The sequence below is a fragment of the Falco rusticolus genome, chromosome 3, assembly GCF_015220075.1.
Source record: "Falco rusticolus isolate bFalRus1 chromosome 3, bFalRus1.pri, whole genome shotgun sequence".
Taxonomy (NCBI): domain Eukaryota; kingdom Metazoa; phylum Chordata; class Aves; order Falconiformes; family Falconidae; genus Falco; species Falco rusticolus.
The window spans coordinates 111,270,263-111,294,190 of record NC_051189.1 but is presented as its reverse complement, the minus strand read 5'-3'; the positions used below and the strand labels follow the sequence as shown (position 1 = coordinate 111,294,190).

At 43.9% G+C, this 23,928-nt stretch overlaps 1 protein-coding gene and 1 long non-coding RNA gene across 3 annotated transcripts; one reads left to right on the top strand and one right to left on the bottom strand.

Moving 5' to 3' along the window:
• The first annotated feature begins 6,508 nt into the window (after positions 1-6,508).
• LOC119144822 lies at positions 6,509-18,556 on the top strand. The gene is made up of 5 exons (XR_005103225.1): positions 6,509-7,243; positions 11,440-11,741; positions 16,373-16,504; positions 16,691-16,781; positions 17,808-18,556. It is a non-coding gene; the product is annotated as an uncharacterized LOC119144822 (long non-coding RNA).
• KIAA2013 (KIAA2013 ortholog) lies at positions 10,425-23,913 on the bottom strand. 2 transcript variants are annotated; one of them, XM_037380654.1, is made up of 8 exons: positions 15,782-15,824; positions 15,094-15,182; positions 14,417-14,514; positions 13,297-13,425; positions 12,306-12,442; positions 11,491-11,636; positions 11,202-11,354; positions 10,425-10,647 (listed from the first exon to the last, which is right to left on the bottom strand). In XM_037380654.1, exons 1-8 carry the CDS (start codon positions 15,822-15,824, stop codon positions 10,630-10,632), a joined length of 813 nt encoding a protein of 270 aa, XP_037236551.1. In that variant the 3' UTR covers positions 10,425-10,629. The 2 variants fall into 2 exon arrangements, with proteins under 2 accessions (XP_037236551.1, XP_037236550.1); XM_037380653.1 differs by lacking the exons at positions 10,425-10,647; positions 11,202-11,354; positions 11,491-11,636; ... (3 more) ...; positions 15,094-15,182; positions 15,782-15,824 and adding exons at positions 18,678-22,078; positions 22,833-23,913.
• Positions 23,914-23,928: the final 15 nt, after the last annotated feature.

Here is a 23,928-nt window from a genome sequence, read left to right as displayed (position 1 = left end):
GGCTCTTCAACAACATCTATCTCTGTCCCCCCTTTCCTATTTTTTTCCACATTTGATCCCACTTGCTGAGTGCTGATGGGAACCAGATGAAAGGATTCCAGCCTTTCAGTGTCAGTACTGGGCATCAACCTAGATTTATATATGTGGTTTTGAGTACGTGTGATTGTGTGTTTGTTAATGCTGTGTGAGCATGCCTGTGTACCTTCCACATCTCCAGTAATAACCATCATCAAACATTTAAAAAAAACAACACGTCACCATCCCCTTGGATTCAAGAGACTGACTTTAAAAAGAGGGTTTTTTAAAAGTGTTGGATTTGTATTCCTCATGGTTTTCTGTGATGCAGCTTGCTGTATTTACAAATTTACATTTGCTTTCTTTGGTGTGAGGGTGTTGGAGCAACTTACTGGGTACTTTAATGCGAAAATCTTAACCATATGCTTGCAGGTATCTTTTAACAGAAATGAGATTATATTTGCACCCATGTAGGCAAGTTCTGAGATTTGGGGAGGTGGGAAGGGAAGTTGTGCTTGAGATGGGCAAAATGTCTTATTAGATTTTCATAAGTTGTGAGACTGATTGCTGGAGCAAAATCCTGCATGAATGGAATGACTGAAATATTATTCTATACTATATGTTCACTGGCTTGAAATAATTCTTGCTTGAACTGATGAATATATTTTTAGAACAACACCTCATCTTGATTTATAAAGTACTGGTGCTGGAGTTAGTTCTGTGCTTTGTTCTTTTTCATGTAGAAACATGCATATTACATTTATTGTGAATATTTTGGCCTCCAAGTTTGGCTTATCTACAAGACCAAATAGTTCTTCAGCTGACCTTCAGAGATCCTCAGCCCTTGAGAGCAAGTTGACCTCGTTACCTCAGGCTAAGCTTGCTTTACATAAAGCCACACAGACACTCCTACAGTGACTTTCCCTGAGCTAACTGAAAAGAGCAGCTCTTGGCTTTCATTCTGTAAGGAGAGAACTTATATGAGGTTTTCCAGTTGGTTCTTGTTAGCCAAGTGGATGACAAAGAGATATCTTGACCAACTTCCTTTGAAGCTCATAAAGCTACTTTTATTTTGGCAAAAAAAAAATATTAAAAACAAAGAGCAACTGCAGCTTTCCAAGCTTGACTTCCTCTTAAATACACAATTTTATTTCTGTTGTGTTTTGCCTCCCTTAAAAAGAATTTTAATCTACTAAAATCTTTCTCTTATGCAGTAGTAATGCTCTACATGAACCTTCTGACTGGGAGAGGAGATAGGAGAAAACATCTCCTCCCCATTTGTGCTTCCATTCCCATCAGAATGTTTTCCTCGCTCTGGAATCGCTCAAAGAAAGCAGTTAGCAGGATGGGGTTAACAATATATGCCACTCACAAATGAATTGAACCCCTTGTAGAGTTATTAATTGTCAACATCGGGAAGTAATTCAGTTTGATTTCTCAGTCATCCATAGAAGAGGAATTTACTGTGCTCTGCTCATCACTACAGAGGCTCTTTTCCTCCAACAAGGGAAGAAAAGCAAATTACAATTTGATGGGAGAAATAGCTTGTCCTTCTAATGTCTTCCATGCATTAGAGACTGCAGAGACTTAGCAGAATTTATTTAATATTGTTTCCTCTTCATTTGTATCTCTGAAACAATGACCAATAAAAGAGGTCGTTAACCTCTCCTCCATCAGGGTCTTACTACTCCCTCTCCTACTATCTACATGTATACATGCCTTGTAAGCGATAGCGTACTGGAGAGATGTGCAGGCTAGCTTGGAATAGGCTGGCTCAGGTTCTGAAAGTGTCCTCATTATGGCTGGACTTCAGCAGCTGGATTCTGTGTCACCTAGAATTATTAATCTAGAATAGCTTCACTGGAGTGAAAGGAGTCACATTGCTGTACATCTTCTATCTACCACTTGTGCTCCCGCTGGAACTCCACCTGCGCTTTTGTAGCTCTCCTTGTTTAGAATCCTTTCTAAATTTCTGTTGGTGTTTTAAGTTCCTTAAGTAAACATACTAGTTAAAAAATGTGAATTATGGCTAAGAACAGAAAGAGAATGTTATTTGAAAGAAATATGTGTGCCTGGGGCAGTCCAATAATTCCTTATCCTGTCACATCTCATCTACAAAACCTGGGAGAAACTCATTTTTCTCCATTGATTTAATAACACAGTCTCCAAGCTGTGCCCTGTGTTCTAAACTGGCACCTTTGTCACCTTGCCCCAAAGCAGGTGAGCCCAATGAAGTGAGGTTCTCCCGGAGGCTCTGGTGGGACCTTTGATGAAAGCCATTCCTCCGCTTCTGGCTTGCACCGTGGGTGGCACCCTCGGGGGTCCAGGCTGCTCTGGAGCTCCCTTGAGTGGGACTGTCGGGGCTCGGCTCCTGCCAGGGCACTGCAGGGCTCTGCTCGGCCGGTGCTGCTCCCACAGCGCCTGTGCGATGCTATGGGCAGAGGAACGCACATCAGAGCTTGTGTACGCAGCAGAGCCCGCTGTTTGTGGGACAGAGATGCAAGTTCTACCTGTTTTAGCCTTTAGCAAATGACTCGTTATCTGGGAAGTCTCACCCTGGTAAATATTCCCCTCCTTACTTTTTGGACAGATCCCTGGTGACTTTCCATCTTCTTTTTCTTGTAGATTGCTGGATTCCAGTGACACACCAGGCTGTCATTCTGGACACTGTAATTCTTGTTACCAAGAAGCCAATAGGTTTTCATTTTCCCTTTGCCCTGGGACAAGAAAAGGAGAGAGCAGAAAACAGCTGTTCTCATGGCACATGAAGCAGAGCAGAGAATCGCTATGGCCAGGGCTACTACCTGTACTGCATTTATTACCTCTCCTTCTCTCATAAGTGGCTGCTCTTTGGGGAAAGAATTCTAATTCCTATGTGGTTTGGGTGCTAATAATCCTTTCAGTTCAGAGAAGGGCCTTGCTGGTCACTGGCAGCGTATGGGGTCTGGCAGAGCCCCATAGCAGCCCTCACAGGGCTGTGCTTGTGTTGGTAGCTAGAAAGGTGGTGATAACGCAGCAGTGTTTTGGCTACTGCTGAGCAGTGATTGCAGCATCCAGGCTGTCTCTCCAACCCTTCCCCCCTTCACCTAGGCTGGGGGTGGGCAAGATCTTGGGAGGGGACATAACCAGGACAGCTGACCCAAAGTGACCAACGGGATATTCCATACCGTATGATGTCTGCTCAGATAGAAAAGCTAAGAGAAAGGAGGAGGAAGGAGGGGGCCGTTCATTATTTATGATGTTTGTCTTCCAAAGGAACCACTACGAAGGAAGCCCTACTTCCCGGGAAGTGACTGAACCGCTTGATGATGGGAAGTACAGAAGAACTTCTCTTGCTTTCCTTTGCTTCCATGTGCATGACTTTAGCTATTGCTTTCTTAAACTGCCTTTATCTTGACACACAAGTGTTTTTTTCATCTTATTTTCTCCCACCACCCCCCATTCTGCTGAGGAGGGGAGTGACAGAGCAGCTTGGTGGGCACCTGGCATCGAACCAAGGTCAACACACCACACGGTTTAAAATCACCTTTACAACCGTGTGTCGTAATTATATCCTAACACTTTCAGCCATATTCATGTGCTTCCATGCAGGTGCAGACATAGCAGCTGTATTTCAAAGCATACAGTAACACTTTTTCATCAGATAGGAGGAGTAATGTATAGCCACTTCCAACTGAATTAGCAAAAGAACCTTGGGGCTGTGGTTAAAAATTGCAATTCACGGAACAGCAATGGTCAAACCTGTCATATCCCCTCCCCATCTCATTAAACGCCTTTACTGTTGCAAAGTTACAGAAAAGCTGTTACCTTGACTTCAATTTCTCCTCTCAGTTCAATTTCGTATGCATCATCTGTGAGAAGGGCATCGTATGTTGCAGAGCTGATATGGATCTTCTGTGCTGCGATTTAGAACAGAGCATTATAAATTAATGATTCCCCTATTCCCAGAGACTACACACCAGCCCTCCTGCATTTATCAGCCCAGTGTTTCCACCTCCTCTTTGGAAAATGTCAGGCTGAGGAAGAAGCACAAAGAAGGGTAAGATGTCTTGAACGTTGCTTGAGGACTCTGTGACACTGTACAGACGTCAGCTGAAATGCAGCAGCAGTTCAGTGGGGTAACTGACCCACTGACATGACTGCACTGTGTACCTGCACAGCAGTAACAATAGGTGGTATTGGTAGCAAAGGCAGCATGAAAGGCTGGACCAAGAAAGTATGCACTGCCCTCTTCTATGTAGGCAGGGTGTTTGTACCTGCTGCCTTTGTTTTAAAGTCTTTAAAATCAAATTCAGCTTAGCTCGTGCTATTTGGCTTTTGTCACCCTCTTTCTCCTTTTTTTCTGATCACTTTCCAGAAATGACATAAGGGATGTGACTCTACTTGCCCACATGAATACACAAGAGTTTCTCTTGCTTATTTGATAACTAGTGTATGTGCAGGGATAGTGGGGACTGCAGGTCACGCACGTGCTGATTCTTTAGATCTATGGTAATTAGTTCTGTAGCTTGGCATAAGCCACAGAGAATGCTCCTTCTCCTGAACCTTATTTCACACTTAGCCATGCCCAGCATGAAGGGGGGCTTGGGTTTTTCTGCAGTACCTAAAAGGCGTAGAGTGGAGGTGTGAGCCTGACTGGCATGTGAGGAACGCACAGATTGTGCCCTAGTCACTTACGCAAGCTGGTGGACTCCATGCGGGAGGCTGTGTTCACAGTGTCCCCAAAAAGGCAATAACGAGGCATTTTGTACCCCACAACTCCAGCCACACAGGGTCCTGAGAAAATAGAAGGCAGAGAGACCCCAATAAGAAACTAGCGGAAAAAGTGCAGTTAGATGCCAAATGCAGACACCTTTGCTAGTCACTCTGGATCCTCAAAGAGCAGCAGGAACTGGGAATACTCCGTGTACCTAGGGCCTGACTGCACAGTATTTACTTAAGGAGAGAAGTCACAGTTTGATTAGCTGTAGCTAATTGGTGCTGATATCAGGGGAAGATGCACTTTGCCAATTCCGAATTGTTTCACAGCCCTTTCCACACTGATGCACACCACTGTTCCTGCTGAACCCGGGAGGAATATTCATGCTGGGGTCCTGCGGAGGGTCAGTGGCTCATACAGAAATGCAGAATACTTTGCTCCTCACACAGCTAGACTGTGTCCTTATCTCCTTTTCTTATGCCTCCACTCCAGCCCGTGTACCTGTGTGTATCCCAGCCCGCAGCTGCAGCCTGCCCGTTGGCATGTGAGGGATCACAACCTGGCGAACTGCCGCCACCAGATCCAGAGCCATCTTGGCGATCTCGTCAGCATGTTTGGTGCCGTTCCTCTCGGGCAGGCCGCTCACTACCATGTATGCATCGCCAATGGTTTCCACCTGAGGGGAAGGGGCATCTGTCTTAGCGGCAGGCACCAAGCTTGCTTTCAAAAGGAAATCAGACTAAAATATATTTCAGCACGCCACTGCTTGCCAAGCTGCAGTGTAGTCCCTGTGTGATGGGGGTTTGGGGTTTGATGGCTTTTGGCCAGCTGGCCTGGTGTATCTGGTATTTGCTAGGGAGCAAAGTAAGAAAGGTTTCAGCTGCTTCCAGGTTCCTTGCCTGCAGGTTTGTGCTCACCTTGTAAACATCGTAAGACTCAATCCTGCTGTCGAAGCAGATGTACAGATTGTTGAGCATCTCAACAACTTGCAGGGGAGTACAGGAGGCAGCAATGCTTGTGAACCCCACGATGTCCGAGAAGAAGATAGTCACCTGTCACAGGGAGAGGGGGAGTGTGAAGCTAAGGTCTCCAGGCAGCAGTGGCAGAGCCTTTGAAGAGTTTGGGGATTTGTGACATTCTAGGCAGAACAGCCTAAGGCACAGGCTGCACATAGAACCAGTGTTGCAGAAGTCAATAGATATAATCCTAAATTAACAAGCTCTGACTCCGAATTGTTCTCTATTACTTTGACAGATAAAATTGTGTTTATCTCCGAAGTTCATCATTTGCACTTCTCTGAATACCTTGTGCTATGTGGGAGACAAAGTCAAATGCTTTGAATCTTGTGAGCAACTGACTTCTTATAGAAGTAGGGCCTGATTTTTCTTTTAAAGCGATGCAAACCGTGGTAGAGATCAAAACCAGGTATCTGAATAAACTGAGAAATAAAAAAACTCAGCAGCTGTTTCAGCTCTAGTTGGATTAGGAATTATTAACTGGATTTGGTTTCTCTTCAAATGGTGTTCATTTTTGTTATGATCAAATAATTTACAGAGAAATTAACTTTTTTTAAAAAATCAAGTTTATAAAAGAAAGAACATCAGAAACCTTAATAACTGAATTGGAGAAGGGAAACGTGTGTTGTAGCTGTTGGCAAAGGATTAATTGTTTCTTCTCTGTGTTGCCTGAACTGTGTCAATGTTTAAACTAAAATTGTTCTTTTATTAATCCTTGGTAATACAAATTAAGCCAGAAGAGCCACCTTTTTCACTCCCTGCCTTGGTTCAGCTACTTTTGATGTCGTGACTGTTGTGAATTATAATTAATTGTGCAATTACAGGTTGCTGTTTTGATAACACTTACAAATTAAATGCAAACATTTATTACTGTGTTTCACAGCTGAAAGTAACAGAGCATCCAGAGGAAAAAAACAGAGTGAATAGAACTGCAATTACTGTAGCATGAGGATTTTGCCTGTGGGCTGTGCAGCACAGCTGCTAAATTCAGCAGTGACAGCAGCGTGCATGCTGTGAGGCAGAGCTGCAAATAAATGGGTGCTTGCCCAAACTCTGCCCTTGTTTTTATGTCAACAGGCTTCGTTACAGTTACATACTTGAGGCTACGTGATCATCTGTCCCTCTCACCCTTCTCTAAGTCCCATGCTCTCCTTTCAGTTATGTTTGTGGATTCATGCTGATAAGGACAGGGTTTGTCCTACGTTGTTTTTTTCAGGATTTTTCCCATTTTACAAGGAGGAAACTAATTTCTTGCTCCTATATACTGATGATCTAATGATGCTGGCTGGCTCTCCTGAGTAGGCTCTTAAACCCAGAGAAGACAACTCACCAATATAGGATCTCTGATATCTACAGCTACACTTCTGGAAATTTCAGCTCCCCTTCCTTCCCCATCAGCCTGAGTGCTTCACAGCACGTTGCACAGCTCTTCCCAAAACCCCTCATGAATATCTGGATTTCCATCCACACTCAACTATGGGTGCTAAACCAGGTTCCTCAAAACGGTGGCAAGGTAGGTGTTTTTTTAGTTGAATACTTTTGTAGCCTTGGAGGCAGCAGCATCCTTTCCATTTGCTAACCTGATCATAGTTTTCTGCCTCAACTTTCTGGCATTTCCTTAGCTGCTTGGCCACAGATTTTGGCAACATCTGGTGTAAGAGGTCCTCAGCTAGCCGCCTCTCCCTTTTCAAGTCCTCTGTTTTTTCCTTGAGGTTCCTGGCATAATTGTGTATCCAATTTGTCGTTTGCTTGAAGGACATCAAGATTATGGGGTAAATGAGGCAGGCTATCACTAACAGGCTGATCTTAAGGCTCATTGTGGACAGGATTTCTTTAGATTTCTTGATGAGCTTTTCCTGTCCCTTCTGCAGGAGGCAGCTCTGTGCATAATGCAGTCCTTTTGCCAAGGCTTCAACGGGCACAAATTCCTCTGAGCCCAGGAATGGGGTGAAAAAAGAGATTCCTTCGTGGTGGGTGAGATGAAGTGATAGATTGACGTTATCCATCCAGCACATATGTACACTCTCTGATGAGAAGATAGCATAGTTCAGAATGGCAAAAAAATGATGCAGTGTTGTTTGAAAGCTTGTAGATGCTGGCATTAAATGAGCTTTAAGCATGGTTTCTCTTATTTGAAGGATGACTTTAAAAGCCACTATGTCTGCCCAGTCAGGATTGTGTCTCATAGCTTTGAGGTCTTCAGGGGGACTGCTGAAATGCTCCAGCAGTTCAGAGATCACCCTGGATAGCACTTGCCTGGCTTCAGTATCCCCTGTGCCATTTAATTTTTGTCTCATGTCAGTGATGTAAAATCTGCAAATGGAGATTTTCTCCTTCTTGCATTGGCAATTCCCACAATACAAATCTGCTTCACTTGCTTTACAGAGGGAGTTTAAATTCCCCAGCAGCTGAGCATGAAATGATCTATTCCTTGTGTCTGCTGCTGGGAACAGCCAGCTGTGTCTTTCTTCCTGCAGGAGACTGATCAGGCGAACAGCCCAAAGCTTTTCACAGGAGGCAAGTTCCTGAAGGGCTTTCCCTGTGTTTCTCCATATTTCCAAGCTGTTGCTCAAATCAAAAGAAATGGCTCCAAGGAGGCTGCAGAGGGAGACCATGCATGCTGTCAAAATCCTTTGAATGGTTTTTCTACCACCAGCATTGGAGGGGGGAGAACATCTAAAAAAAAAATAAAAAAATGTGGAGGTGTTTGATCCCTGGGATGTTTCTTGCAGCTCCCGAAAATGTAACTGGAGCTACTAGTGATATTTAACAATTCATATGCATCCTAAAACAAAGTACAGGGAACACGCATTAGCTGAATGTTATTGAAAGACTTATTTTATTTGTTCCACCTGACATTTAATTTTAGAATAAAAGGTGTAGTAAAGAGACCGTTTCCATGACACACTCAGAGCTGCAAAAACACATGAATTAAATCATACGTTTTTTCTGTATTAGGACTGATAAAATCATTTGCTATACGTTTTATTCTCTGTGGTACTTCTATCTAAATCTTAAGGAAGCCCATTAAAAGATGGGTACCTTATTCCAGTGATCACAAACTGGAACTGTTGAATTTTTTTAATAAAACTTCTTGATTTTGTTCTTAATAGGAATTTCCAGATGATTAATAATTTGCATTGATATGTTCAAATGAGCTCAGACATTTCCACAATATTGTCTAAATATTTCAAAAGGAAAATGAATCAGATTTCAGTGTTGTTTCAGTTTTTACAGAAGCATATGCATATCCCATTTTTACTGACTGAGCTTCATGATTACCTTTTCCATCCGTCTCTTTCACGCTGCCCGTAGTTGACATCCATGTTCCATACAGCAAAGTAACCTCTCTAACGATTTTCATTTTCAGAACTATTAATCAATCATTTCCAATCTTATGTTAATTATACTCATGAAGACAACTCAGGATGTTATGCTGAATCTGGCGGCTCCTGAACAACTGGGCAACCCTTATTTCCACTGTCAAAGAAAAAACAAGGGCATTTGGTTGCTGATCAGTCCATTCAGCTCTGTCGGGTTTTTTTCTCCTTTTTTTCTTTTCCTCTGCATAGTAGAGGTGACTGAAAAAAGCCCTCCTCAGATCCCCTGCTATTTCAGATGGGTGAAATTCCATTTTTAATAAGATAAATGAAAACACAATAAAGCCTGCTATTTCTCAGCAGAGGGTGGTATTAGGTAAAACAAGTTCCTGCTGAGCTCTTCGCAGCAGAATGGCGGTCAATGGTTGTAATGCAGAAAAAAAGTAATAAAAGTACAGTCCCCAAAGATGATAAACAGCCATGTTTTTTCTTATCTATTTAATAAATTTATGCTTAATAAAATATATATGTATTTATTTTCAATTGAAAGGTAACAACTGCAAGATGTCTGACTGAAATGAACCGCAAACCCAGAAAAATTTATCTCCGAACTCAGATGCATTTCTGTTCTCACAACGAACTTCCAATCTTTTCCTTACTCGGTCTACTGCTTTACCTTTGAGTCATTTGTCCTCCATTTTTAATTGTCATTTTACTCTTGAATCCACCTAAATATGTGCCAGGAAGGAGAAGTAAAACATGACAAAAATCCACCCCAATTTTATAGTGCCTACCTTTTATTACAATGAAAGAAATATAAATAGGGGCTTTAATTTAGTACCAGGCTAGGAGATGGTGATTCTGCTTTTGCTTTGCAAAAAAATCCCCATTTATCTGTTCAGAGATCTTCACCTGGCGTACGCGTGGCTTAAAAATGAGCAGCGGAGACACGAAGGAGACAGGTCTGCAGAGTTGCTGCCGACACGGGCTGCTGGATATTACCCTTCCCCTTGCTAGATCCCAAGATTACAGGGTGTTAAAAACCTCTCTGTAAAAAGCATTTTGGAGCGCTCCCACACTCACCTGCGTGGACCTGCTTGCGCCTGGGCTGCCTTCCCGCTGGGCATGGCCACTGCTTGCCCTGGCGCGCCAGGCTCGGGGGTCCCGACAGCTGCCTGCCTGCAGCCCTGCCAGCGCCTCGCTTTCTTCACCCCCTGCCCCCCAAGCTGTTCCTGTGGCTCACCAACTCTTCCTGCTGCCCAGCCTCTTCACAGCAGGCTCACATCTCCCCCAGGTGAGGGTAGCAAGCTCCAGCCCAAGGCAGGGGAAAGGCTGTAAAAGGTCTCCCGCATTATCACTAATTACAGGCTCAGGTCTTGACAATACACGGGAAGAAGTGACAGGGACACATGTTTTTCTTTCATCTTGCAAAAAATAGTGTTTATTGCAGTATGGTTAGGTATTACACTTGTGTTGTTAAAAGCATAATTCCCCCGCTCTTTTTGATCAAAGATGTCATGATTATGACTTTATTCAAACTGTTTTCCTTTGTGGCATCTATCATCCAGTTCTCTTTGAATCAGTTGGTTGCCATAACCTACAAAAATGTAAAACGGGAAAAATTGGATTTTGAGACCCAGGCATTTGTGAATAGTATATGTTCTGAGATGCAGGATTTAAATAACCGAAAAAAGATTTTTGCTTCTCAGTCACTCTTTAGATTAAAGTTTATATTAAAAAATAATTGATGTTCCAGACTTGAGCATCATGTGCTGCCTTCTAGGATGCAACAGTCGGTGTTACTGATGAATACAAATTTGAGTAATCACCTCTGAAGTCATACCAGTAAAATCTTTTTGACTATAGATATAGCTCTAGCAGTATAAAGGGTGAATGCATTCCTAAACATGAAGATTTATTTAAAAGTGAAAATAATTTAGATAACTATTTAAGAAGCGGATACTTTATTTTTGCTGCAGAGACTGCTGTTGCACAGGTAAGGGCTTTTCTACAGAGGTTACTTGTATGCAAAGCAGCATTTGAATCAAAAGTGATGCAGCTCCCTGAGCAGATGGCAGAAATCTCAGTCAGGGAGAACCTCAGAAGCAGCCAAGTGTCCGTATGCTCCAGCAGCAATACCTGGCGCCTTACCTGCTGGATCCAGCTGTTGTAGGCAGAGACCCGAGTGAAGACAGAAGGCTTGTGGTAATAGTTGCAGCCAAGAGCAGAGCCAAAGCTGACGATGCCATGCACTTCCCACTTGCCATCAGCAGCTTGGCAGTTCAGTGGGCCACCAGAGTCGCCCTGGCGGGAAGGGGGAACACAGTTAATGGCAGTTGTAGTGTGAATAGCTTTTCCTTGAGTTTTTTTATGCTTTCCTTCCCATCAGGCCTCTTTGTATCTGAAGCCAAGCCCTAAGAGTGGTGTTGTCTGGACTCACATTACAACTGGAGGTGACTCCATCCCCACCAGCGCAAACCATGGTGCGTTTCACTGTGCTTCCCCACCAGCTGGGCTGGGAACAAGTGGCATAATCCACCACCAGCAAAAGGGCTTGCTGCAGGTCGTCTGGAAGAGGTCCGTTTGCTGGGAGGGAATAGAAACAGAGGAGTCATGGTACCAGCTGGCACTGAAGAAAGAACAAAACTGCATTGTTAAGTTCCTCCTAGGATCTGGGTATTATTCCTCTAGGTAAGAAACTCCATAGGGGACATATTAAAGGAGAAGCTGTATAATCCATTCCTTAGCTCCATTATTTTATATAATTAAAAAAAAAAAAAGGCTTTAACTTACTAATCATTTGCGTTCAATTTAAAAATGTCTCGTTGTTACAGAAATGAAGGGCTGCTCTTTGTTCAGGAATTTGCAAAAAAATGTTACTTATTCGAGGAATTGCCTCTTGAGCCGAGCTGGCACTTCTGCTGAAGTCTCTGAGATGTTCCTCTCTTTCTATCTATTCCCCTATATGTCTTTGCAGTTATTCAGCAGGCGATGTTAGCATTAGCAAGCTGACCAGTCTCTATAAAGGTTAGTACAGGGCCCTCTGGTGCATCCTAGTCCCATTACAAGCAAAATAAACTTGAAAGGCAGAGAAAAATCATACTGTGGGAGTGATTGGGACCTGATAAACTACTCACTACACTGAGGCTGAGGGGATCTTGAGCACCATCAACATCCTTTTTCCCATCAGTCTCAAAGGAGAATGCAGTGCTCAAGGATTTTGTTGCACAATTTTGCAAAAGTCCAGGTACTTACTCTGCAGTCTTCCCCATCCTGTCACGTAGCAGGCAGCGTTGGATGACAGGATGCTTTGTGCAGGGGGGAGGCAGGCCAGCTGAATGTGGTTGCTTAAGGTGACGTGTTCAGTGAGCTTGATCAAAGCAATGTCATACCTGTGGTCATATGCACGCATTTGAGAGTGGGGAAGAGAAAGGGAAGAGATGAAGAGGTTTGCAAACAGATTGAGACGCAGTAGCATGAATACTTAGCAGTTATACAGCACTTGACCTATTCAAAAGAGATGCAGGGGAGCAAGGAGGCCAGCACATAAGCAGTAAAGATTCCTCCACTCTCAAAGCAACGGGGAAATCCATGGACTGGAACACTATTCCCTGCAGAATTGTCTGCTGGGGTTTCTGGAAATTGCTGTGCACTTCCCACCTGCCATCAGCAGCTTGGCAATTCAGTGGGCTGAACTGGTCCTGCTGGCAGCTTTCTGGAAATTGCCTTTGATAGGTTCTTTTCACCAAAACCAAGCATATGTTAGGGCTAACTCTAAGGACCTGGAGACTGAGGGGGTTTCTTTGCTAATGCCCTTAGCCTGCAGCAGGACATAGGAGGCCTCCAGCAACAAAGATATTAATACCACTGCTCAATAACACTCTGTGTTTATGCTGTTCGTAGGAGGGCTTCAAAGAGTGTTGTGTAAATGAATTAATTCCCTTCTGGTGTAGAAAAGAACTCATTGCATAGAACAGCTTCCCACCTAAGCATGAACATGCAAAACGGCATCTGAAAACACAGTTAATCAGTAAGCAATTAATACTGAAAGTTCTTTGTCTTGAGGGGGAAAGGCACAAACTGAGCTTCAGCTCTTATCTATGAGCAAACATTTATAGAAGTACTACTGCCAGCTGTAACAGGAGTTTTATGCATTTGGCTCCCACAGCTCAAGGTGGGTGGGATTCAGCTAGTTTGATTTTTGTCCTGCATCTAATAACTGAAATAATACTTGCCACCAGCTTACCCGTTTGCAACTTTCCGTGGATTCCAGTTCTCATTGACAATTATTTTTTCTGGAGGAAGTGCAATTGATCCTTCTTCCGCAGCTGCTAGGTTGTATTTTCCAAGAAATACTCGATAGTTCCTAGAAGGACTGGGCAAGAAAAGGACTAACAGTTATGCAGCTGCTGGCTTGCTGCTTAGGCATCTGCATCTTTGCCACCCGAGGTATTCAGTAAGCATATCCTTAAGACTGTAATCTCACATCACATGCATGATTTGTCTGGAGCTGAGCCAACATCTGACAGATTTGCTAAGGACAAAGCATCATGTGCTAGGCTTAATAATTTCATCTCCAAGCTATCTTGTCAACTCCTGCTTAAGGCTTCATTTACAAACTGAAGATGCCTCCAGTCTTTGCAGGATTCAGCTCTTATTCTTCAATGAAGTAAATAATTTGGGCTGCTTTTTTGACAGTCATAAACAGCTTTACTGATAAACAACTGTGATAGATATAATATGTAGGACTCATAATAACAACTCACAGCCAATCCCTCGTATTTCATATTATGATATTTTCTACAGCTTAGCGTTACGATAACCAAGAACTGTGTGTACATATTCAAAGACATACACTACCAAACCAAAATGGGATTGTCTGTGGAAGCAGTTTTGATGATGAAAGGGCACAGCTGTACCTGATCGTTTCTTTGTTATACTGCCCCATAATAGGAAGACCTTACTGAAAATGACTGGTATATTTATTACACTTATGATTATTTCTTCAGGCAGTGGATTGATTAGTTAATCTGTGAATCTCTGCCACATATGTTATAGGAACAAGCAACACTGCTGAATTTTAATAGCAACTTGAAGACATAATGGTGTTTGTAGTTATTTACAGAAAATGAAGAGTATATGATCCAGGTAATTGTAGGGGGGGGGGGCGGTGTTTGTCCCCTCTACTTTTATAAGAAAATGAAAAGGTGTAATTCTTCTAATCTATTAGTTATAATCAAAAGATATGATGTCAGACTAGGAGCTCTTAACTGGGAAAGGGAGAACTGGCATTAATAGGGTTTTGCCTCATCTGTCTCCAGCCATGCACTGCTCCCTGGGTACAGACGTGTCATTCCGTTATTTACCTGATGCAGTGTGCAGCAGTCATCACCCAGTTGGTTGCAATGAGGGTTCCTCCGCAGGTGTGATACCATTTGCCATTGGAACTGTATTGAAGGGAGGCCTAGGACCAGTGTATCAAATAAGACTCAGATTTTTGCTTAATGACTTTGCATTGTTGCACTTTCTTCCTGCACTCTGAACACCACTTGCTGCTGGAAGATGGTGAGAGGCTTGTAAGCAGCAAGTTTCCAGCTTCTGGCCACAGAAAAGGTTCCTGTCATCCAAAAGCTTGGTTGTTTGGTTTTTTTTTAATGCTGTTTCTTGCAAAGCTCTCACTAATCCTAGCCAAAAGAGAGCATTTTATTTGCTTCAGAAATGTATTTTTAAACTCTACATACAGCTATGCTCCAGCAGGCATTGTTATGCTCCGCTGAATTTCGCAGTCGTCTTGCTTAAATATGCGACGGTGCCCAGGCCTACTGCAAAAGCCTGAAAGCCTGCATAACAGCAAAAAGGTGACACATTCAGAGCTTTCTTAAAAAGCTTGGAAAATGTGGGATTGCTCAGAATGTAATATTCAAAGCCTAAGACATGACAGGCAAGGTGCATCAAATGAAATGTAAGACCTGGTTTTGCTCGGCCACATTGCGTGAAGGCAGCACAACCCAAATTGTCCCAGAGAAAGCACGGAATTACCAACCTGCCAGGGCCAGCTGAACGGTCTTGCAGCTTCCCCTCCAACAACTCTAGAGACAAGGGGGGGGTAGGCAGGAACCCCACAGCCAAAGGCTAGAAGACATAAGAGATAGGATGTGTGTTTTAAAAGTAAGAGGTTTTAAAAAATGTCTGTACAAGAGATGGTTTGTTTATTTTTAAATAGACTGGAGATGGTTTGTTTATTTTTAAATAGACTGTGTTTGCACAGAACCTTGCAAGGTACAAGTATAGGCTGTGATTTAACACGGTACAAGTGAAGACAGAGCCATCAGTCAAAACTGACCAATGTTATATAAAGCCTGTTTTTGAACAGTTTCATTTTTCTGACAGATAATCAAATCAGGTTGGCTTAACCCAATTCAAAATGTGTCAGCTGAGATGCAGCTCTTAGCCAATGCAACAATTTGATGTGGATTAACTCTTCCAGTGTATTCAAATGAAATAACTTTGAACGTGCTAAAGGCTGAGAGCAGCAGTGCTAACCCAGCCCCTGCAATAGGAACAGAACAGCACAGCACCTAGACTGTTTGGAGAGAACTTTTAAATTAACTGCCTATGTTGTATCTCCTTCTGCTTTCTTGCAGAATGTCTAATTTCCCTAAAAAAGGATTTTTCTGTTAGATTTTAGTCCATTTTTCTTTTAAAATTAATGCTGAAATTGAATTACATACCTGAAGCTGCCAGACTCAACACAGCAAAGAGGACTCCAAGCATGATGCCGATTAGCTGTATGCTGCAGGCTCTGCTCTGTGAGCCATTTTATATGTTACCGTTTATCTCCGAGATACGTGACTTAAAATGCAGTGCTATTCTGATACCAGTGGAAAACTTGTGTAATTGTGGGATAAATTTTTATATGCACAAGTTGCTAAAAACCCCCAGTTTACACAGACCTTGGATCCAGGCTATACAAACAACTTGTTTAAAAAAATTCCAATTCAGATGCATGTTATTGATAGCAGATGTTTGTTTTCCCATTGCCTTGAAAGTTCATCACAAAGGTGTTTTCAGAAGGAAAATGTTAAATTAACTATTCTAACACTTGGTGGGACATCAGCAGTAACAGTGTCTGACATATTCAGACAGGGATAGATTCAGACATGTTAGCGGGGCTGGATTAGATGATCTCTGGAGGCCTACTTCAACCTTAATTATTGTATGATTCTATGATCGCTTGAAATTTTATTTTGTTCTGGTTTGCTTTATGACTGCATGGCAACTACCACTTTGTACTCACTGAAAACCTGTATCTTCTTTTCTAGATCAAGTTGCCCGAGTTTAGCATGCCATACTTCTCAACAAAACAAACTGTTAATCGCTTTGAAGTGGAAGATGTTTTGGCCAATACGAAGAACCAGCTGTCCATGATATTGGAGAAACACTGATGTAGCACAGTGAGCCAGACTTCATTTCTTTCCTATTTGCCTTTAACTGTTAGATCAGTAGCACATCCCTGGAATAAATAGGGTTCCTGTAGCATTGCAAATGAGCATTTTTACACCCCAAATCAGCATGCTGACCTGTGGTATAATGTAATGTGAGCTTGTTAATGAAAAATGGTAAACCATTTTCCCTAATAGGACAAACGAGGCAAGAGCAGGCATTTAGACCACTACAGAGCTACTGCCACAACAGAAAGTGTCCTGATTCATTACTGGACATTTGAGGCTGGTGAGTTGGTATCAACACATCCTTGTGTCTCTTCCTGGTTTTTTTCTTCTACTATGGGAATTTTCAATCCTTTGTCACATCTCCATCTGCCTACCCCTCACCTGAAAACCTGTTACTGCTTATTTAAAACCCAAACATCTCTATCCCATAAGCCAGCTCATGCATAGGGAGCAAACTTACTAGAATGGAACAAATATCGTAAAGGTACATTTGTAATGAGAGTTGCATTGTACATACAGACCAAAACCAGTTTTTAAAAAAGCTGAATAAATCTATTGTTTAATGTCAGTATTAATAAGCAGCAAAATCCCAGATTTTCATAGCTTCCATTCAGCAGTAGGTACTGATTCAGATGCAAGACGCCTGGAGCACACATGTGGAAGGCAGAAATATATAATGCTTTTCTGTTTTGTCTTCTTCTCAAGAATGTATTATCCTACCCAAACAATAGCATTTGGGAAAGCTGCATTCTGAATTTCAAATGAAATCAAGCAAACTCTGTTCTGGCATCTTGTATTTATTATCTGACAAAAGCACAGATCAGGATTAAATGAGTGCAGAATTGAGATTCTACTTTTTTTCTTCATGAATTAGTTGGCTCTTCCTCTTCATGTCTGAATTTATAAGCTATGCTTTTCAGTTTAACTTCCATCCCACTATCATTTTTGTTGGATACCAACTAAAAATTATAAATGTTGGATGTTCAGTGACTATTTCAACTTGATTGTTTTATGGTGTGCTTGTAAACATGGCATTTCCTTTAGCTGTTAAACATTTCTGCAGTTTCACAAATATAACCTTCTGCTGTCTTGCACACTGTAAACAGAGAAACCCTATTCTTTCTTTTTTCCCTTTCTTTAATGTAAAGGAATTCTGAAACAGTTCTTTTTTTATGTGGGGGGAATACTTGTAAGAATCATAGTATATTTAATGTAAAACAGTCTCAAAGCTTTTTTTTTTTTTTTTTTTTTCTTCCCTCTGTTTCACTCCTGCTTTATCTAACAATTGCTTATCCATCTTTTCCAGGTCTGGTCTAAATAGGCTGAAGTATCTTTTTTGGACTCAGTAGGCATCATACTGTTGGGACTTCTGGAAGTGAACATCAAAAGGCTCAGCCTCCAGCTGATACCATGGTGGCTTGGAAACAGCATCCTGGAAGCGCTTACCATCTTTATGCCAGATGTTTCACAGAAACTAAGCAGCTCATGGAACTTTACTAAGAAAAAGCAGGAACTTCTGGTACGTTCTGTTAAAGGCGTAATAGCTAGCATCTCTTTCAATACACAAAGTGCTTAGTGTACCATGTATAATGTACTCCACTCCTGTCTTTAGTCTATTCCCCAGTAGGGCAGTAACTATGCTAGACCAATTAATAAGTGGAATGGTCTGCAGATAAACAACAGATGCTGAAATCTGATTTTCTGAGGGATTTTTCATCTGTAACTAGACAGTAACCTATTGAAAAATTCAAAGTTAAATCCTGCCCTAGCTTTTCACTGGGAGCACCAAACGTGCCAAATTCACTACTTGCTGGATGGCCATTAACTCTGCTATTTGATTGTTCCCTGGATTTGTTTCTGTGTTTTTAAAACTAAAGCTTGGCCTGCGTGCCTCAAAATAGAACAAGGCTATACAGAGCCAGGGAAATGGAGCTCAGCACCACCTTGTGTGTTTCTGTCTCGTACTGTGCCTTCCAAATTGTCTGTTCCAAGCTTAGATCCATTTATGTATTATTTTTCGACACTCTTCTTTTAATCCAAGCACTTCTGTAGTCAATGCTGGTCACAGATGTATCATTTTGTAATGTTTTAACTGGGCGGGGAGCAAGGAGAGGAGAGAACAGAGACAAAAAAGACCCAAACCCAAACATCCAAAAATGCAACCACACTTTAGTGATCAGATTAGACTGAAAGATATTTATTTAGAAACAACAGCTTTGGTATTTTAAAACCAAATGACCTTTAAATCACTAGAAAGTGGGATGTCTCCCCCCACAGCCAAAACAAATCAATGCACAAAGTCTCAATATGCTTAGGATAGGAAACCTGCAGATTGACATTTCCAAGTGTAAATCCAGAAGACAATTTCAATAAATCAGTTTTGTGCTCTACAATCATAAAGGCTGAAAAATCTGTTACCAGCACTTAGCAATCCACGGTTAAATTGACTGGCTTATTACTGAAATGGAGGCAAAATTATTAACATCCTCCCCCTCCCCCCAAGCAATAAATTAAAAAATGTTTACCAGAAAGGAAGTTACACTAAAGTTTTCTAGTTAAGTTAACTCTCTAAAGGGAATCGTCATTCTTTATTTTCCTGTAAAATAATAATAAAAAATAATCATCAAAGGACTCAGTTTATCTTCAAGTATTTTCACCAAATGGATTACTCTTAGGGAACTGAACAGCTTACAGGAAAAAGAAACATCTGTTACACAAGCTTCTGGAACAAACTCTCAAATAACCACACCTTCCAAGTCTCAGATTCCTTTCTTAACAAGGCACAAAAGGATTGTTGCTTTCAAAAGGTCCTTGTTCTCAGCTGCAAAATTGTCAGATGTGTTGTGCAAACTGAGGCTGAAAGCAGGACTAAGTTCACTTGGACACTGGGATGTTCCCACTCAGTTAATGGAACAGTGTTATTTCAACCCCATTGATCTCGCTTACTGGCTAGAGATTTTGAGCTTCAGCTGGCTTCCACTTCATCCCTTTTTCTGGAATCAAGTTCTGCATTATCTTCATTTTAAGTAGGTCCAACTAAGACAAGGCAAGAGACTTGTTTGCTGTACACTGCAGGGCTTTTTGCAGTATCAGGAAGGAAGAGGTGTTACATCAGCCCTGGTGTGTAGCTGTGAAGCTTCTCAGGAATTCAGCAACAGTGTCAGGGACAGTTACCTGTAGTAATGGTTAACAAGTCATTTTGTAAAAGGCAGAAGGCAAGTCTTGTAGATGACAAAGGCAACCAGACAGCAGTGAAAAAGGACGTAATTTTCTATTTCAAGGACACATTTCATGATGCATGTCAGGGCAAAGCTGTACACAATAATTAAAATTACTTCCTGACTGCTTCCTCCTTTTGCACCAAGGTTTTGATCATGATCATAGGCTTATGACTGCAGTTGTCTTTGATATCCATGTCTATCCTATCTTTTCCTAGGTTAGTCTGTCTAGCCACAAGCACCTTCCACTCATATTCTTTAAACAGATGACAGGTATTCAGAACTGCTTGGGATCAGGTGGCCCTGATCTGCAGTGCTCAACATTACAAAGCCAGTGAGCTGAGAGGAAAATCGCTGACTGTTTAAATGCCTCTTAGGTACCATCAGGTTTAGTCCAGTACATTCTGTCCAACCTTAGCTATCCAAAATTCAATTTGCTTTTGTAATTTGGAGAAACAGGGCAATCTAAAGCTAGAACTTTTCCTCTGTCAACTCTATGTAAGTAACTATGTCCTTTTTTCAAAAAAACCCAACAATTACAAGCTACATTTGACTCCATTCAGCCCTAAGGAGGGATGCCTCTGAACGACATGGCTAGTGCACACAGCAAATCCAGTCTTGCCTTTCATTTCCACTCCATATCAACACGCAACCAGAAAGTACCAGTACTAAGAGCAGAAATCTCTTAGTTTTAGATCTACTTAGTACTTAGTTTTAGATCTCTTAGTACTTAGATCTACTGTCTATTCTGTTCTAAGTTTTTACTAGCAACTAAGTTTTCTAAGGCAGCTCAAAACAAGAATCTTAAATTCTTTACAAAGTGAGATGCAGTAGAGCTTGAACTCAGAACCTCCAACTCACAGTAGAAAGCACTCAGTACTTTTCTTAGTGCGGCTATGTATTTTGTCTGAATGGGAGAAACACTAACTCAGCGCCTTCCCAAAACGACGGTGGGAAACGTGGTTTGACTGAGGGCTGCACAGTGTCTATAGATCTATGAACATCTACCAGTAGTCCCAACAAGTCAGCACCTTCACCTAAGAACACCAGCTTGCATTTGTGTGCTCTTGTATGACATGCCACACATTCAGACCAGGCGGACAAGGGCACACATCTCCCACACAGTAGTAAAGACAAGTATAGCAGCTCTCTCACAAGCATTCCAGTACTGCATAACAAGAAACATCCTCTTGTGACACAGCTGCAACTGTTGGCTTAAAAACAAGCTATGTCCTACACCAGTGTGTGGAAAAAGGACAGAAAAGCTCTGCCTTGATCTGCAGCCTTACAAATGTTTAAGGATAGATGATGGATTTATCTTTTCTAATGTTCGTGAGCCCTATTGCTCCAATCCCTGCCCTAATCCTACTTCTTGCAAGAAAAGGTCACAGATCACTTGTTTCAAGAGAGATTGAAAATCCTCACAGTCCAAGACAGAACCTCCCTAGGCACAGCTGACAGAAAATCAGGTTGACAACACCTGGTGGACAGCAGCAGCCTTATACCTTACTCCTGAAAAGCGGCTTGGCTCCTGGCCCACAATATTCATTGTAGATGAGTTTGAACAGAAACAAGTGAAACAATGTGATCAAGGAGGCCACGCTGAACCAGAACAGGAAGGGTAAGCCTGGGTATTGCTTGGCCATGTGTTCCTCATGAGCCAGAATAGATTTTAGATGGAGCGTGTGTCTCAGGTCCTGCAAGTGGATCAAATCTGTTGATATATAAAGCAGTGGTGTGATGGGTTGAGTCACCATGACAGGGAACGTATGACCTCGTGCCTCTGAGGTCAGCTCCACAGGCTCATTCATACAGCCCGCCTCACATGCGTATAGTTTAACTGGCTTGTCTTGGAATTTCACAGACACATGCAAGAAGGGCTTTCCTTCAGCATCCAGCAGAACAGCTAGATTAATCAAGTCCTTATTGTAATGGATCCCACGTAAGGAATAGCTGTTGTGAAGTACCTCAGGGTCAGCCTGAAACTGAAGATGGTTTTCCGTGAACTGCAGACCCCCAAAACTAAGCACCATTCCCTGCATAAGTCCATGGACTCCAGCTGCCACAAGACCCTTGCATCCTCGTTTCTGGAGAGTTAGCTTCCACAGGTCTGAGAGCTGCAAGATCTGGGTGACACTGGTCAGCTTTGCTGGCCACAGGTTCTCTGCGTGCATGGTTGCGTGGCCACTGAAGCAGTGGTCAGCATAGTTCAGGCTGGCTTCCATTTTTTCTCTGTCCTCCCCAGTAATGAGTGGATCTAGCAGAGGGGCTGGCATGCTTGACAGCACGTAGTAGAGCGTCATGTTAACGGTCTCACTGGACGGTGTATGCAAATCTGTGATCTTTCTCATTTCAATCCCTGTAACAAAAGAAAACCACCAAGAGTCAGAGGAGCACACATGAATGACTAACTAGGAGAAAAAGAAGACCAAACGTGCACGTCGTCGCTCAATACACAGGCGCTTTTTGTAACATCTAAGAAACCTTTGCCTATGAAACACTGAAGTGAAATGTTTCCTTGTATTTTCTTGGACGCTCTCTGCTACTTGGGAGTGTGAAAGCCAGGCTCCCACTAAAGGCAGTTTGATATACAGGAGCCGTATGGAGCAGTGACCATGACCCTGCAAGAACGATCTCTCAAAGGAACATCTGTCTTTTTGCTGGCTACAAAATATCAAGTTCTACATTACTTGGGCAGCTGATCTGTTGCACAAGGCCATTCAAATCTTAAGACAAAGCATCCATGTGGAACAGTCCTTAAGTTCCATAAAGAAATCTGGCTTTTATACTGTCACTAGAGGTCACCTCTATTTCCACCCCAGAGCCAATAAGCTGGGCAAATCAGTGAAGTTCCTGAAGACATGAAAGTGAACACATCCAGAGTTACGATTCAAAACATTCCTCTGTCACTTTCTTTATGCAGTAAAGAATACTCTGCTTTCGTAAAGCATGCTGGGTTTCAAACCAGGAGCGCTGTTTTATTGTCCTGCAAGAAGCCAAGAGAAATCCGTGGGGAAGAGTGGAGTCTCCGGAGACCCTGCAGTGGCCAGGACACCGAGCTTTCTGCTGCCCTCTAATGCAACCCTCGGGAAGCGGAACGTCACCTTCCTTACCTGAAATGAAGAGGTCAGACCAGGTCTGTTGGTGCTCCTGGAAGAGATCTTCCACCCGCATCTGCATCACCTCCAGCATCTCCTTCCTGGCCGACTCCCTCAGCTTGCTGAAGGTCTCCTCCAGCCGAGAGACCTCGATGGGCTCCGAGGTGTACACCACAGAGAGCACGGTCTCATCGAAGTGGGATTTGGGCGCGACCTGCACCCGGCTCACGAGCTTCTTGGCAGCCACCACCATGAGCACCACCTTGGGGCTGCCGGCCAGCAGCAGGCGGCCGGAGGAGAGCAGGAACTGCCGGTCCTCCACCTTCTCCAGGCTGGTGGCAAAGCGGCCGCCCGGCGAGACGGCAGGGGCCGGGGCCGAGGCCTCGAAGGCAGCCACGCGCTCGGTGGGGTTGGCGATGCGGATGCGCTGCAGGTAAAGGTGCGGCCGGCTGCGGTGCGCCACCACCTCCTCCCGCACCGTCACGCACTCGCCGGCGCCCGCCCCGGCCCCCGTCTGCACGCAGCGCACCCGCCACACGGCGCCGTCCCGCAGCGCCGCCAGCGCCGCCCGCGCCTCGCCGCGCCCGCCCAGCGCCCTCAGCCGCACCAGCGCCGGGTACTCGGTGGCCAGCGCCGGGCCGCCCGCCCCCGCCGCCGACACCCAGAGGCGGCCGGCGGCCGCGTCCAGCAGCAGGAAGCCGTTACCCGCCAGCGCCGGCCCCGCGCCGCCCCCGGCCGCATCCTCGGGCAGCGGCAGCGCATCGCCGCGCTCGGCCTGCGCCCGCCAGGCGCCCGTGGCCGCCTGCAGGCAGAGGGCGGCGGCGCCGCGGGGCTCGGCCCCCCGCCCGGCCCCCCCCCCCGTGCCCCGCCGCGCCCGGCCCGCCCCCAGGTACCAGCAGGCCGCCAGCAGCAGCGCCAGCAGCAGCAGCAGCCGCCGCGCCCAGCTGCTGGAGAGCAGCCCCGGCAGCCCCTTCAGCCGCTGCTGCAGCCACATGGGGGGCGGCGCGGGAGGCCCGCCCCCGGCCCCCGGCCCCGGCCCCGGCCCCGATCCCGCCCCGGCGCAGCGACCCTCACGGCGCCATCATCGCGGAAGCGCCGCGCCGTGCGGCAG

What these genes read in the sequence shown, in the direction of transcription:
- KIAA2013 (XM_037380653.1), bottom strand. Translation starts at nt 23,811, where the DNA reads ATGTGGCTGCAGCAGCGGCTGAAGGGGCTGCCGGGGCTGCTCTCCAGC. An exon ending in GTCTGACCTCTTCATTTCAG is followed by an intron (nt 22,079 to 22,832) that starts GTAAGGAAGGTG and finishes CTTTTGTTACAG; the next exon opens with GGATTGAAATGAGAAAGATC.